The sequence below is a fragment of the Paralichthys olivaceus genome, chromosome 21 (genome assembly GCF_024713975.1).
Source record: "Paralichthys olivaceus isolate ysfri-2021 chromosome 21, ASM2471397v2, whole genome shotgun sequence".
NCBI classification, from domain to species: Eukaryota; Metazoa; Chordata; class Actinopteri; order Pleuronectiformes; family Paralichthyidae; genus Paralichthys; species Paralichthys olivaceus.
This window is the reverse complement of record NC_091113.1, coordinates 551,645-566,628: the sequence shown is the minus strand read 5'-3', so window position 1 is coordinate 566,628 and position 14,984 is coordinate 551,645. Positions and strand designations below refer to the sequence as shown.

The 14,984-nt window shown below is 43.0% G+C and overlaps 1 protein-coding gene across 2 annotated transcripts in view; it reads left to right on the top strand.

Moving 5' to 3' along the window:
- The window catches only part of grid1b (glutamate receptor, ionotropic, delta 1b), a 246,133-nt gene that overhangs the window by 218,134 nt on the left and 13,015 nt on the right, over nt 1-14,984 (top strand). For both annotated transcript variants that reach the window (XM_069517723.1, XM_069517724.1), the window contains exons 8-13: nt 328-447; nt 10,951-11,052; nt 11,195-11,317; nt 11,567-11,641; nt 11,814-12,156; nt 13,654-13,792. In XM_069517723.1, coding sequence (XP_069373824.1) covers nt 328-447; nt 10,951-11,052; nt 11,195-11,317; nt 11,567-11,641; nt 11,814-12,156; nt 13,654-13,792 — 902 coding nt within the window. The remainder of the gene's footprint in view (nt 1-327; nt 448-10,950; nt 11,053-11,194; nt 11,318-11,566; nt 11,642-11,813; nt 12,157-13,653; nt 13,793-14,984) is intronic.

The window sequence follows — 14,984 nt, the reverse complement described above, 5'->3', positions numbered from 1 at the left end:
AGTGTCCAGCTTGAGATATGATTTTCAACTCATATTTCACTGTGAGCAACAACGAGCCACTGTTGGTTCAGCTCTTTAAATGTTTAAATTGCTTTATAAAAAATCACCATGTAACAATAATAAATAAGTCAAATGTTTATTCATGTCAGTGCTGTCAAAGTTAAATTAAGTGGAAACTGCAGTGTGGCCTCTCAGCTCCAGTTTCTAAAATAAAAATCCCACGGAACAGGATCTGCCCGATCGGTAAAGAAGGTATAGAAGAAGCTCTGTCTCGTCTTCTACAGATTTTCCTCTGTGAGTTTTCATCCGTCTGTTTCTTTCCTCCAGGGTAACATCACCGGTCTGACGGGTACGATGGATTTTAAGGAAGGCGGCTCCAACTCCCACGTCCAGTTCGAGATCCTGGGCTCCAGCTTCAGTGAGACCTTCGGCAAGGACATCAAGAGGGTGAGTTCACACGTTTCACTTCAGACCAGTGAACCGGACGCTGCAGAGGCCACATCACGCGTGATGATGTTACTTCATCACTCAGACGTGTTTTCATCACACAGGAGAGTCAAGTGTAGCGAGCTAGAGGAGTGAGCCTGATTGTTTGAGGCCGTTCGTCCTGATCTGTTTTGAAATCACACTTTCTGTTTCTCTAAAATCCTGACAAAGGCCTCGACCGCTGCATTAAACAGTTTCAGTTGTTAAACATCCAGATGAGACAGATTCAGATTCTTCTGTTTGATACTCAACACGAGGTTTGAATCTCCATCTGTCGGAGTTTGTTCTCGAGTGAAGCTAAAGATGATAAAGATATAACGTCTCGGTTAATGACGTGATTATGACGATAATTAGGACCCCACATTAATGAAGGTATTGAGACGAGATGTATTCTACGACTGATCAATAGAAGGAGATGAACATTACGACCTGCACAGCTCATCACAGCCCACTCAGTGTTGTTTGCAGCTGTCGGAGCCTCAGGCCTGATGTGAATGCTGCGGCTGCGTCCTGATCTCCGCTCTCTGTAATGACGCTGATGTCACTGAGCTGTCTCCAGGCTCTCACCTGCGTGTTGGCTTGTGTTGCTGTTTCAGGTGCAGCAGGTTTGAATCAGTTATTCTGAGGTGAGAGCGTGAATATAAAGACGACACAATCTCTTCACGAACTGTCGCTGAACAACTGTCTTCTCAGTATTTTCTTTTCTGTGGCTCTAACACTGATAATCATCAATGTTCCCCAGATGTACAATGTCACTTCCTGTCTGGCAGAAGGTGTAAAAACTATTTTAGCTGTTAAACTCATTGAGGACTATCTCGCTGCTGCCCTCTAGGTGAACTGCAGTCAGTTTCAACAGCTTTAACAGGAAGTGGGCGGGCCCTCTGTAGACGAGCGCTGGTGGAACCATCATCAGAGCCTCACGGGAGCTGTAGTTGTTCAACAGGCACATTTATAGCGTCCTCCTCTGTGAGCGAGCACAGTCGTCATTTATGCAACAGCCAGCTCGAGCCGTCCTCACTTCATTAATCTTCCCAATCATTGGAAAAGTTGTTTAACCGTGCTGCGTTAACCTTGATGAACGGCGTCGCAGTCTAGCTGTGACGTGATATTTAACGGGACGAAAGTGGTTTTAATTAACGCTCAGTGGAGGTTTAACTCGTCTGTAAATATACAGAGTGTTGAACATTAGAGACTTTGTAGTGAGAGGTAAGAACAGAGACAAGAGACGAGATGAAGTGAATTAAACAAAAAGATGGAGGGACAGTGAAGAGATGATAGAGAGATAAAACATAGCAACATGTTATAATGTTATAAATATATTTTAACTCATCACTTCACTGATTCTCATTTTAAATCAGAGTTTTCATCCGTTCAAAACATGTTCTGATTATTTTATTCAGGATTAATTCAGAAAAATATCGAAAGTAAATGAAAAGATGAAAGATTTGTTCGTTAACAACAAACAGAGAATTATTTGATCGATGAGTTTACATGTGGTCCGAGCAATTTAAATGATTTAAGAGCTCGGGAGCACATACATGAAGACACACACACACGCACACACACGCACACACACACACACACGCACGCACACACGCACACAGACACACACACAGTAATGAAGATTTAATCACCTGGCTTCTCACTCAGAGTTATGAGTTCCCCTGAGTTACATAAAGGCCATTAGGAGAACATAGGCCTATAGCTCACACACACACACACACACACACACACACACACACGGCCCTGTAGTTGTCTCACATGTTAATAGATGAGACATATTAATAACATACGATACATGTGTGTTCTCCTGTTTACTGCAGAGAGAGAAACACAGCATTCATCAACATGTATCTGCATTAAAACACTGAAATGAATGCATGAGCACACACTCACACTCACACACTCACTCACACACACACACACACACTCACACACTCACACACACACTCACACACACACACACACACACTCACACACTCACACACACACACTCACACACTCACACACACACTCACACTCACACACACACTCACTCACACACTAAGCTGTAAAAGACAATAAGAAGCTTGTTGTTTTGATAGACACAATCTTTACAAATTTGAAATAAAACCATGCATTATTAAAGTCTGTCATCAGTTTGGACCAAATTTCTTTCACACTTCTCATAACAACACAGATCTCCCAGCATTAGCAACAACATGCTAGTGCTCCTTAATGTGTTTACCGTCCGTGCAGATAGTCAGACTTCACAGTTTCAGCTGCAGTTGTGGCATCAGTACAGTTATTATGGTTATTAAATGTTTCCGGATCAGTTTGTGTTTGAAGCTCTGCTTCATCTGACCCGGTTTATTTCTTCAGGTCGTCTCAAGACGCAGTGAGTTGATCGTTCACAGGAAACGTCTATCGAGTTTGTGACACACAGGTAGACGTCGTGATCCTAGAGATTTCAGCTGCTCGTTCTCATCACACACTGGATTCATTTTCCTCCTCTACGGTTCTATCACATCTCCATCTGTGTGTCCACGCTGCTCTCTTCTCCTCAGGCCAATTCTCAAAGCACATTTTCACCTCTCAGATGAAGCATCCCCTCCCCCCACCTCCAGATCAGACCTGATAGAGAGTGAAAGGTTATTTCCCTCTTTCCTCGGAAACTTGGGCCGCGGCGAGCGCTCCGGTCCTTCATACCTCCCCCGTGTGTTACCCCATCTATCTGTCCTCACTTTTCTCATCTCGTTGACTTTTGATGCGTCTTCTCAGCAATTTGTTGTCGGGAAATCGCCCCCCCACAGAAGGAAAAAAGAAATTCCATCCTCTTCGACTGGCGGCAGCGACTGAACATGTGTCAGACGACATTATGCTCTCGCCCACATCCTCAGAAAGAGCGTCGGAGATTCGCTGTTTTTAATCAGGCGGCAACTGCGATGACTTCAGCAGACACGAACTCTCCAACTTCTAATAAAGCCCCGATTTAGCTCCAGTGGTTCTTAATCTGTGGTCTGAGGACTCTGGAGGGTCCCGCAGCGAGTCCTCATGGGTCAGGCAAGCAAATGAGAAAAGATAACGATTTAATTATGATTATAAAGAAATGAGTCCATTGATGCTCAGTAACAAGATGATCCTCGTCCAGACATTCAGACTCCGTCTAAACTCCGTCCACACTGACACCGGAAAGCACAGGTCACACGACTGTTAGCGTACACAGGTCATGTGATGTAAACAGGAAGTAGAGCGTCTCCTCTGCAGTTGGTTGCTTAGCAACAGAAACTCCTCTGAAGGAGGAGCAGTGATGGAAGGAAGTGTTAGCGACACTTTGTCTTCACCGCTGGTAGTCGAGTCATGTGACTGATGAGAACCAATCAGAAGAGGACGTGGGCGTCATTGTTTACTAAAGCTTAAAACTAAAACGAGATCAGTTCACACACGTCTCTGATCCAGAGGCTGGAGAACTCGTGTGGACACCAGTCGTGTCCATCGCAGAGTTGAAGCATTTAAAATGAAAACTGAGTCGTGTGGATGGAACCAAATAACCAAAGCCTGGGATTCGAACCAGGAACCCTCTGGCTGTGAGACGATGGTACGAACCACCCAGCACATTTTCTTTCCATTAAAAGCTGCAGGTAGAACGGTCACAGTCGCTAACTCACTGAACTTCCAGCTCAGTGTTGTTCGTGCACGTTGAACAATAGGTTCATTTTGTAATTTTCATTTCAAACATTTTGACATATCTGGTTTTCTGGAGCAGTAAAACAAAACTCATTGTTTATGTATTTGACTTCAAAATACTAGATTACATGTAACGATCACATGAATGAACAATTACTCCTCATTAAATGAGTGTTACCTTCTAATGATCCACATCAATTAGATTATACAACTTCTTATTTTAAATAGCTGTTATATATTCACCTTCTATTGAAAAGAAGCTGACCAATAGGACAGAGGTGTTGTCTCATCTGTCTCCTCTTCGTCTCTCTCGACTCAGCTTTGTCTCGTTTCTCCCAAAGTTGAGCTGAAGACAGTTTGTAATTATTTTGCAGATAGATATTACCCACCCATTAGTCCGTAATGGGCCCTGCATTGTAACTGGTGTGTCTGAATTGAATCAGTAAGAAATGTTGGAGAACAAAAATGAGCCTGAGACGACTAATTCTAAATCCCAAAGGTAATTTGGACTCATTACAACAATTTGTGTCTTTGAAAACTAGCAGCTTGGTAATTTCTGTGAATAATACATGGAGCAAGATAGATATTTTCTCTCTCTCCATTCTGCCCCAAAGCCACAAAGATGTTCTCTGTATTTGAAATCCAGCAGGCGTGAGCGGTGACGAACGACCACCGAGCTCCTGAACGTCCCACGCAGAGACGCCAAATTAGGCTCTGTACTGAAAAAGAAAAATCTCTAATGAAAGTAAAACAGATGCAATGTTTGGATTTCAGAAATAACTCGATGGGAAAGTAAAACTATTTTCTGTTGCATGTTGTGTCAGATTATATAGTTCTGTACAAATGCAGTTTGACTCTAAATATTAAACTTAAGTGTGAAGCACTTAATCGAATCTACTGACAGAAATTGAATCTAATAATTAGAATCAACCTTTTCTGGGACCGACCTGTTTGACAAAGCGTTTTTAACATTGAAGAAATGTACGTCTTTAAAACGTGTTTTGTTGAGATCTGTGGAGCGTCCTGGTTATTAAAGGTCCAGTTTGTAGAATGGTGAACGTACATGTTGCAGCTGACCCCCCCTCACCTCACCCTCCCCTTCCAAACATAAGATATCTGTGGTAGCAACAACTTGTACAGTTTCACACTAATGAAAACGTTGCTAGGATTCATTTTTATTCAGTTTCTTCAATAGATCCCTTTCACCTAAATCTAACAACAATTAAATTATCTATGTATACTCTTCTATATATAGATATTTTTATGGTACATTAGAGTTAATGTCCCAAACTGATTCAAAATAATGAAAAACATGTTTTTGTGAAGTTTTGTAATTGAGTTCCTGAAGATGAAGCTCGGATCTGTGGAGTCCCTGGAGCAGTGCTAATCATCCCACACCCACGGATCGTCTTCACAGTATAGATGAACAAAAAAGGTGGAAATCAAAAGCTCGGAAACACACACACACACACACACACACACACACACACACACACTAATTGACATTCATATTGGTGTGTTTTTCTTTGAAAAGGCCCCGGAGAACGAAGCTTTGTGTAGATTAGAAACATCAAAGAGGTTTTATAACAGTAAAATGCATCAAAGGACATCCTGTGGAGACAGCAGTGTGTGTGTGTGTGTGTGTGTGTGTGTGTGTGTGTGTGTGAGGTTGAGTGTTTGTGGGTGGCTAAAAGTGTGTGTGTGTGTGAGTGTGTGTGTATATAAAGTATTGACCTTAATGTACATGTGTGTGTCCTTGGAGCAAATATATGTTTACCTCAGCAGAATCATGTGAGTGCAGTGTTATTAGTGTGTGTGTGTGTGTGTGTGTGTGTGTGTGTGTGTGTGTGTGTGTGTGTGTGTGTCATTGTGAGGACATCGTTGCCGCTCGTCACTGAGCTGTTTGATCAGTTTGGTTTTAATAGGAATTCAAACGTCGTGGGTACAAGATGGCGTTGTTTCTATATTATGAGATATTTTGTCTTAGTTTAACTTTAGTTCAATGATCTTTTAAAAGCGACACTGACGCTGAGCTAATTGTTCAAAATGAAAACGATGGAACAACTTTACGTACTGAAACCTCAGTCCCCGCCCACAGCGTTTGATTGGCAGGCGGTCTCTGGGACATATACACAGCAGTAATGTGATGAGTGATGAGGCCTCGGCGCTGAAACGACTTCCTCCACCGTCGCTTTCAATCATGACTGTAAACCAGGGGGTGAAGGAGAGGGAATAAAAAAGACGTCTGGCAGGGAGTGGAGGCGGGAGCATCGGGGGCGAGGGGGAGGTGAGAACCGCTGGTAAATGGTGGCATTTCGCTCTCCTGTCCGCAGGAGAGTGAATTACACAGATACAGCCGCTCGGCTTGAGGATGACAAGAGGGGAAAAAAGAGCTCTGACATTTTGAGGAAAGGGGAAGAAGCAGGGAGGGTTGGAATAATGCATGAGTGTGGGAGGAAGAAATGTATCCGGCGTGTTTGACCTCCGTGGGGAGCAGAGCCGAGATGGATGGGAAACTAGCATGGGAAGGATTTCCAGATCAGATCTGTGTCAACAGTCGGTATTATTCCTGAGGATTTCTAAAGATTTGATTTAAGCTTAACTTTGTCACAGAGTTTATTTTAATCGGAAACAGTGAACATAAGCAAATTCCCTGAGGAGAGCGTGAACCTCCGAGCACAGACGAGCGATGCTGCAGTCGCCATCACGGCTCCTCCTGCTGTTCTCCTGACAACACTGCTCCTGAGACACTGAGTGTTAAAACGGATAACTTATATAAATACGGTCAAAGACGGAAAGCGTTTGACTGAATTTGTTCCAGACACTTTTTAAAATGTCCTCGCTAACGTTGCTTGATCACGTGTCAGTTTCAGGAAATGGTTTTATATTTCTCTGCTAAGTTTCAACACAACTGAATCTTGTTCAAGCAGAAACATTTTCACAGAAAATATCCACACTGAAATGAATCGTATCATTTCTGTGTATAACGTCTGTAGCTGTGGAAACAATCTCGCTCTGCAGCAGATGTGTTGATTTAGATTTTTCATGAACAGGTGGTTTAATGCAACGAGGAACACAAACAGCGAAGCGTCAGATAAACACAGACATGTGGTTGCAGGTTGTGTAATATGCTGATGCTGTAATGAAACACCACTCGTCCCTCAGCTCATTGCAGAAGCATCTCTCACTTTCCTGTTGTCTCGTCTCAGTCTCATTACCGGCTGCTCTCACAGCAACACAACTGCCGTACGTCAGCGAAATGAGCTGCAGTTAGAAAGAGCGGCAACTCGCCGGGGACTGTCTGGCATTTTAGAAAATCTATTTCTACTATTAATAATCTAATAATTGTCAGGAATAATAGGCGGTCTGTTGTCAGCAGAACACATCTTTATTATTTCTTCATGGGGAAGTTTAGTTGTTCAACAAACTCTTTCACAGACGGTTTCCTCTCATCAGCACTTTTCTGCAGCAACGACAATATCTGTCACTTTGTGCCTGAAATTTAAAATAGAACTGAAGTTAGAATCAACAACCTGGGAACAGACATGAGGGAATGAAACACACGTCGGAATCTGTGATTTTAAAGAAAGAAAGCAGAGGAGGACAGAGGTTCGAGGCTGAGAGGAACAAAGTGTGTGTGATCGTGTAATCAACCGAAAATATCTTGGTGCAATGAAATCACACCGACTCTTCAACCTACTGTTCATTATCTACATTCCTCAGAACACCCTTCACCAAACAGGAAGAGGAAATGCATCAGCTGAAGGAGGTGGTATGAAAATGTTGTTAAATTAAGATGCGACCAGGCTGCGTGGCGACGCTCTAAATGTCAATCACATCGTTTGTCGAACAATTCAAAGTTAGTTTGAGTTAAAAGCCTCTAATGATATTAAAGGAGCCACCGAACATGAGTCAGACTCAAGATCATTATTTTATTTTATTTCTGCAACAGTGATTTGATCTGTGCTGCAAACAGACGCCATTAGCCGTGTGACGGGGGACTGTGATGGCGGCTGAAGAGCCGCTGCCTCCGCTGAGTTTGACCGTCACTCTGAAGACTCGTCACACATCCGGAGAGGAAACCGAAGAACAACTGGTTCTTCTGTCTTTAGTTTGATGGGCGGGGCTCCATCAGTTCAAAGAGTCTAACCGCAGCTCGGAGTGGAGTTAATTAATCAGAGTGTTAATGAAGAGCACCCCCACTATCTCACACATGAAGAGAAGAAAGACGGACGGAGATCATGTAGAGGACACCAGTGCTCAGAATAGCTCCCTGGTTATTCATCTCCTTCTTTCCTTTCTCTCCCCGCGCTCGTTCACTCCCTCCTCCATCAACGCCTCGTCGTGTTCTTCGCTTCGGTTTGTTGGTTTGTTTGTGTTCAGGAGACAAATATGTCGTTGTAGCGTTCGATCTGTTCATCACAACAGGTTCGTTGTCAGTAAAGCTCACGTAGCCTTTCTTACAGCATTAAAGTCAGTACGCATCATCAACTATGAATATAAAGTACAAGCAATGATACATAATTGTTTAACTTGAGTTGTTTTTATATACTTGTGCAAGAATCCAGTGATAACGCAGCGTCAGCGGAGAAGCTGTTCACTGTGTCATATCTACCAGGAGCATCATCATTAGACGAGCATTAGTGGAGTGATGTGTTTGAGGCGACCCCGGGTGTGTGAGCGATGAATGACTGTTTGACCCTGGACGACTGTTTACAGCTCAGCCACTGTACGACAAACAAATAGTGTGATTATCGTAACAACGCTAATGAAGACATTCTGTCACAGATTAGAGAACGTGTTCGCATTAGCTGTCGGCGGAAATTAACGAGCGTGTGGTTAATAACGTTGTTTATTATCCGTCGCTAATGTGAAAGTGACCTGTTTTTTATTGGATCGATTTTTTTATTTCATCTTTTTACGTTGATGCATGAAACCGATTTGTGTAATTATACAACAGTGAGACGCCAATGAGGGTGAATTCCCTGAGAGACGTCTTCATGTGCAATTAAACACAACACAGAGGCACTGTGTGTGTGTGTGTGTGTGTGTGTGTTTGTGTGTGTGTGTGTGTGTGTTTGTGTCTGTGTGTGTGTGTGTGTGTGTGTTTGTGTCTGTGTGTGTGTCTGTGTCTGTGTGTTTGTGTGTTTGTGTGTGTGAGTGTGTGTGTGTGTGTGTGTGTGTATGTGTTTGTGTCTGTGTGTGTGTCTGTGTCTGTGTGTTTGTGTGTTTGTGTGTGTGTGTGTGTCTGTGTCTGTGTGTTTGTGTGTTTGTGTGTGTGTGTGTGAGTGTGTGTTTGTGTGTGTGAGTGTGTGTGTGTGTGTGTGTGTGTGTGTGTGTGTTTGTACACTGTGGATTAACGAGAAGTACAGACACATGAGTGTAACGACTGTTCAGCCGTCTCCACCAGCTAATCAATAAACTGTGAGTGTGTGTACTTGTACTTCTTTCTATGAGTATAAATGACAAACAGACATTTATTTAAGGACCTTCTGAAAACAAACGTTAAATACTTCATCTTGAGTTTCATGTTTGTAAAGTAAGAGTGTATTATATCAAGTACAAGTACATGATCGACCTGGTGGTCCTTCTGTCCTGGTCCTCACTTACACACGTATCCAAACACTTCCTGCTTGTTTCTGAGGTTCACATTAAAACCACGTTCAGGTGAACCACTGTCCTCACAGAGAGCCGGATGTGTGTGTGTGTGTGTGTGTGTTTCCATGGTGAAGAGATGCTCTTTATCAAAATGACACACACACACGACCGGTCGTTCCATTAAACAGCTCGTCCAGAGACACAGCAGCTCTAATGGGACGAACCTGCTGACGAACAGTCAGATTCAGCTTGTTGGTAAAAGCTCTTTGTTGAAACTCAGTAAGAAATGAAATGTTCCCGTGGCAACGAATATCAAAAACTGTGAAGCGTCCAAACGACCGATTAAACTTCTGCTTTGGTTTGTTGTTATTTTCTTTACTTGAGGTCGTTTCTGATTTTTTTAAAACATTCTTCATTCGTATTATTGTTAGAATTCTTGTTTGACTGCTTCTAATGTTAAATGACTAAATAGATTGTATGAAATAGAATGTATGACTTTGAGTAACCGTTTATATTTATTATCTTTTATTTATCGTTTCTTTAATTTTCAAGCATTTTGTATTTAATTTGAAATGCGACAGAAGTGTTTGAAAGGAAACAGCCTGTGGTGCAGTAAACGTGTCAAACCTGTTTCTTCTCCTGGTTCATTTAGGCCATCGTATGTAACTGGTTTTATTACTATAAACATATATTTACATATATATATATATATATATATATATATATATAAATATATACACACATGTTCTCTGCAGCTCATTGAGTGAGGACGTGTTCGGCTTTCAGAGGTTTGTTGGAGACGACACAAGCTTTGAGTTTGTTTTGTACCTAATTAGGTCAGTTTCGTTTTGTGTGGGGCTAAAAATGTGATGAATGATAAAATGCCAGAGTGGGTTTCTGGCACGCTGCACGACTTTCTCTAAATGTTGTTCTGCCTCCGTCTCCAGCTCGTCTCTTTGTCCCGCTCTAATTTGCAGCAGCAGACCTCACATGAAATCCAAAGAGACCGGGAATAGATTGTAAAATTGCTGCCTGTGAAACACGAACCATTTGCTTAATTGACGGCTGGTTGTCACCGCGCTGTTTTCTCTCCAGGGACCTTTGACTCTCAAACAAATGAAATAATTGAAACTCAGTCGTGTGTCACTGATGTTTCTGTTCTGGGCTCGTTTACGTTCTGTCTTGTCTTTGTTTCCGCAGCTCGCCACGTGGGACTCAGTTCATGGACTCAACGGAAGTCTGAAGGAGAGTCGGATAGAGAATGGCATGCAGGGCGTCACGGTCAAGGTGGTCACTTTACTGGTGGGTGAAAAAAAGACTCTAAAATACATCACAGGATATTTAAAACCACATTAAGACACTCTCTCTCTCCCTCTCTCTCTCTCTCTCCCTCTCTCTCTCTCTCTCACTCTCTCTCTCTCTCTCCCTCTCTCTCTCTCTGCAGGAGGACCCATTCGTCATGGTGGCAGAAAATATCCTGGGGCAGCCGAAGAGATACAAAGGTTTCTCCATCGACGTCCTGGACGCCCTCGCCAAAATCCTGGGCTTCAAATACGAGATCTACCAGGTGGGACGGACACAGAGACAAGTGTCTTCATTAATCCTGATCCAAAGCTTTGTTCTGAAGGCTACTTTTCATAGGATCAGTCACGTCGTGAGATTTTGTCCACCATGTTTGTCTCGTCTGTCATCGCCTCGTCTTGAAGCACATTCAACATATTATAAATAACAGCAGCTCTCATTAGATTTTCCTCTGGAGCTTCAGATTGTAACGTCTCTGGTTTTACTGACTGAACTCGATGGATCTTTCTTCCAGGTGAGCGACAGTAAATACGGATCTCAGCTTCCAAACGGGTCGTGGAACGGCATGATCGGCGACCTCATCAGTAAGGTGAGACAGGAAGTAAAAGTCATGGAGGAGCAAATGTCAGTGTTTCTCTAACGTTAGCTCCAGACGTCCGACGGCTACAATCTCTCATCTGCTTCAAATACAGAGTTAAAAACCACCAAGGTCTAAAAAGTGTGAAGTTAAAATTGGACCCTGTGTCGTCTCCTCCCTCCAGAAAGCCGACCTGGCCGTGTCCGCCATCACCATCACACCTGAGAGGGAGAACATCGTCGACTTCAGCAAACGTTACCTCGACTACAGCGTCGGGATCCTGCTGCGAAAGCCCGAGGAGAAGATCAACATCTTCTCTCTCTTCGCGCCCTTTGACCTCGCAGTCTGGGCGTGCATCGCCGCAGCGATCCCTGTGGTGGGCGTGCTCATCTTCCTGCTCAACAGGCTGCAGGTGCTGAGATCGTCCGGCGGCCAGAATCCTCCACCGGGCCAGCCGGCCAACGGCGTGGGGTCGGGCACTCTGCACAGCGCCATCTGGATCGTCTACGGAGCCTTCGTGCAGCAAGGTGAGAGGAAGGATGGACGAACAGTAGAAACAGGGAGGAGGGTTCAGATCAGGTAAATTAAATTTATCCTGTTGGATCAACTTAACTTTCAGTCACAGGTTCGATGAAGCTGAATTTAAGACACAGTTCAGTCGATTGATTCTGACGACGAAAAGAAAGTTCAGATTTTGGAGCTTTGGTTTCTTGGTGGAGACGAGTGGAGACGAGTCGTAGATTGAATTTTAATTGTTGCTGCTCACAGAAGCATCACTTTCTTTTTCACATCAACGTCTCTGCAGTGATGTTGTTTCTCATAGAAACCTGAAACTGATCGAACTCGTGGAAGCTGATGTTTCAGTTTCTCGTCTCGACGCCAGTTTCCTGTTCTCCTGCTGTGAAACATCAGCTGACGAGTGGAAAACAAAGCACAACTCTCTTTGAGAGATTCTCACGGTTTCTGATCACAGCACCAGGGAGATTATCGGCCTTGTAGAGGCGGATTTCAATTTGATTTTGGGGAGTTTTAATTTGGAGCAGTTACACGGATTACACAGCAACAGAGGAGGGAAAATAATCACAGAAGGATTTGTAGCGAAGGAAATATTTAACAGAAAAGCAGAAACAAGGCCATAAAACTTTAAAGTGCTTAAATGAATTAGAGGGAGGTTTAGATTTCAGAGCTGCAGGAAATGTCGGTGAAATAATGAATGTGTGTGTGTGTGTGTGCGTGTGTGTGTGTGTGTGTGTGTGTGTGTGTGTGTGTGTGTGTGTGTGTGTGTGTGTGTGTGTGTGTGTGCGTGCGTGTGTGTGTGTGTGTGTGAGTGAGGACATTCACTGACATGATATCGACCTCTTTCTAAAACCTGACTCTTTATTAAAATGCACTAAAATCTTGTCTTAAATCTCAAACAGCCTGAAAAACAAGATCACACACTTGTTGAAATTCTCCTCACATTGTGAAATATTAGTCACTTCCTTAACGACGTCCTCTCCTTCATATATCTTCACACGTCCTCGATGTTTTAAAACGTCTTTGACAGTTTGGAAGACAAACATCCTGAAAACCTCTGGCTGTTCCTCCGACAGCTTCCTGCTGTGGAGAGTCTGTGTCCAGAGGTCGTGTGTGGAGCGTGTCTGTGGTCGTAACATCTGAAAACATCTTTAGTATATATATATATATATATAGATCCATTTTTATGATTAGGTGGTGTTACTGCTGGATCTTAAACATCCATCCATCTGAACAAGAGGTTTCTAACAGAAGAAAGATTCTCTCTCTCACAGGGAAGCAGCTGCATCTATTATGGTCTGGCAGGTTGCCTGGGAAACCTTTTAGGCCTAACAGGTTGTCATTAGCTGCAGCTGGGCAGCCTCTGGTTGATGGAGCGCCGCTCTCACCCGCTGTTTGAATGTGGCGGCAGGCGTCGTCCTGGCAACCCTTAACAGAGAGGTCGCTCAGCATCAGCCTGGAAACACTGAACCTGCTAAATGTGTGTGTGTGTGTGTGTGTGTGTGTAGGCGGGGACAGTGTGGTGGGCTCCGTGGCTCTGAGGATCGTCATGGGAAGCTGGTGGCTCTTCACGCTCATCGTGTGTTCTTCGTACACAGCAAACCTGGCAGCATACCTCACTGTGTCCCGCATGGACCACGCTATATGGTAAGACACACACACACACACACACACACACACACACACACACACACACACACACACACACACTCAGTGTCTTTAACTCTGGAAAGAGAACGAGAAACAAACTCTGATCCATCTCTTCGTTTATCTTCTTCTCGTTCTCGTCTCATTCACATCACAATCATGCACAAAGTAAAATCTGATGTCACCCCAGCTGAAACATGAAATCTTGGATGAACTTTCACTGCATCTCCAACACAGAACGTTTTAAAGTTCAAACATGATTTACATTTCATGTGCAGCTTCATAAAAACTTTGTCAAAGATAAACAGGAATACATTTAGTCTGAGATTCAGGAAGAGGAAACAGAATATTTCATGTTGACTGAATGTGACGTCTGGAAACTGAAGCTGTCAAATCATCACATCCATTCATTTCACCTCAGGTTTAAAAAGCTTTGAATTAAGTTTAAAGCTAAAAAAACCTGAAGTTTTCCAGCATCTTGTCGTGAAATTGAGGTCGAGAGGCTGAATCCTGTGGGTTGAAAGTCAAATTCTCATGTTTTTCTTCCAGAGCAGCTTGAAGTAAAAATGTGAAACTGCTGCTTTTTATTTCAAACACAGACTCAGAGAAAAGCTGGAGGGGAAAGAACTGTGAGCTTTTAGAACTCTGAGGAAATAAACTCTAGAGGTTTCTTTATTTCAGGTTGTCAGAGACCTGCTCCATGTGTGTGCTGGTCAGTTCCATCGTCTCAGCTGTTACTGATCATTAACATGTTATTGATCATTAACACGTTATCTATCATTATAACATGTTAATGATCAATAACCTGAGAACTCACCAACTTTAAGCGATTATTTCATTCCAGATGTTTATTTTTTATTCATCAGTTTTTCTCTGGACAAATTTAAAGTAAAACATGAGCATGAGTAATAAGTTAATAAGTATTTAAACGGGACACTAGCTCAACATCAGTCTGGTTTTATTGTCTCATCTATTGTTCATGTAGGATTTTCTTTCTCCCCAACTTCTGATATTTAACGTTTGAGAGTGAATCTTTGCTTGAAGGATTTTATTTGGTAACAGAAATTTAATGAAGAGTTTTAAAAGGACATTGTAGTCTCATCGTCCAAGCTAACATTAGCCTCAAGCTAACATTAGCCCCGAGCTAACATTAGCCCCGAGCTAACATTAGCCTCCTGCTAACATCGTTAAA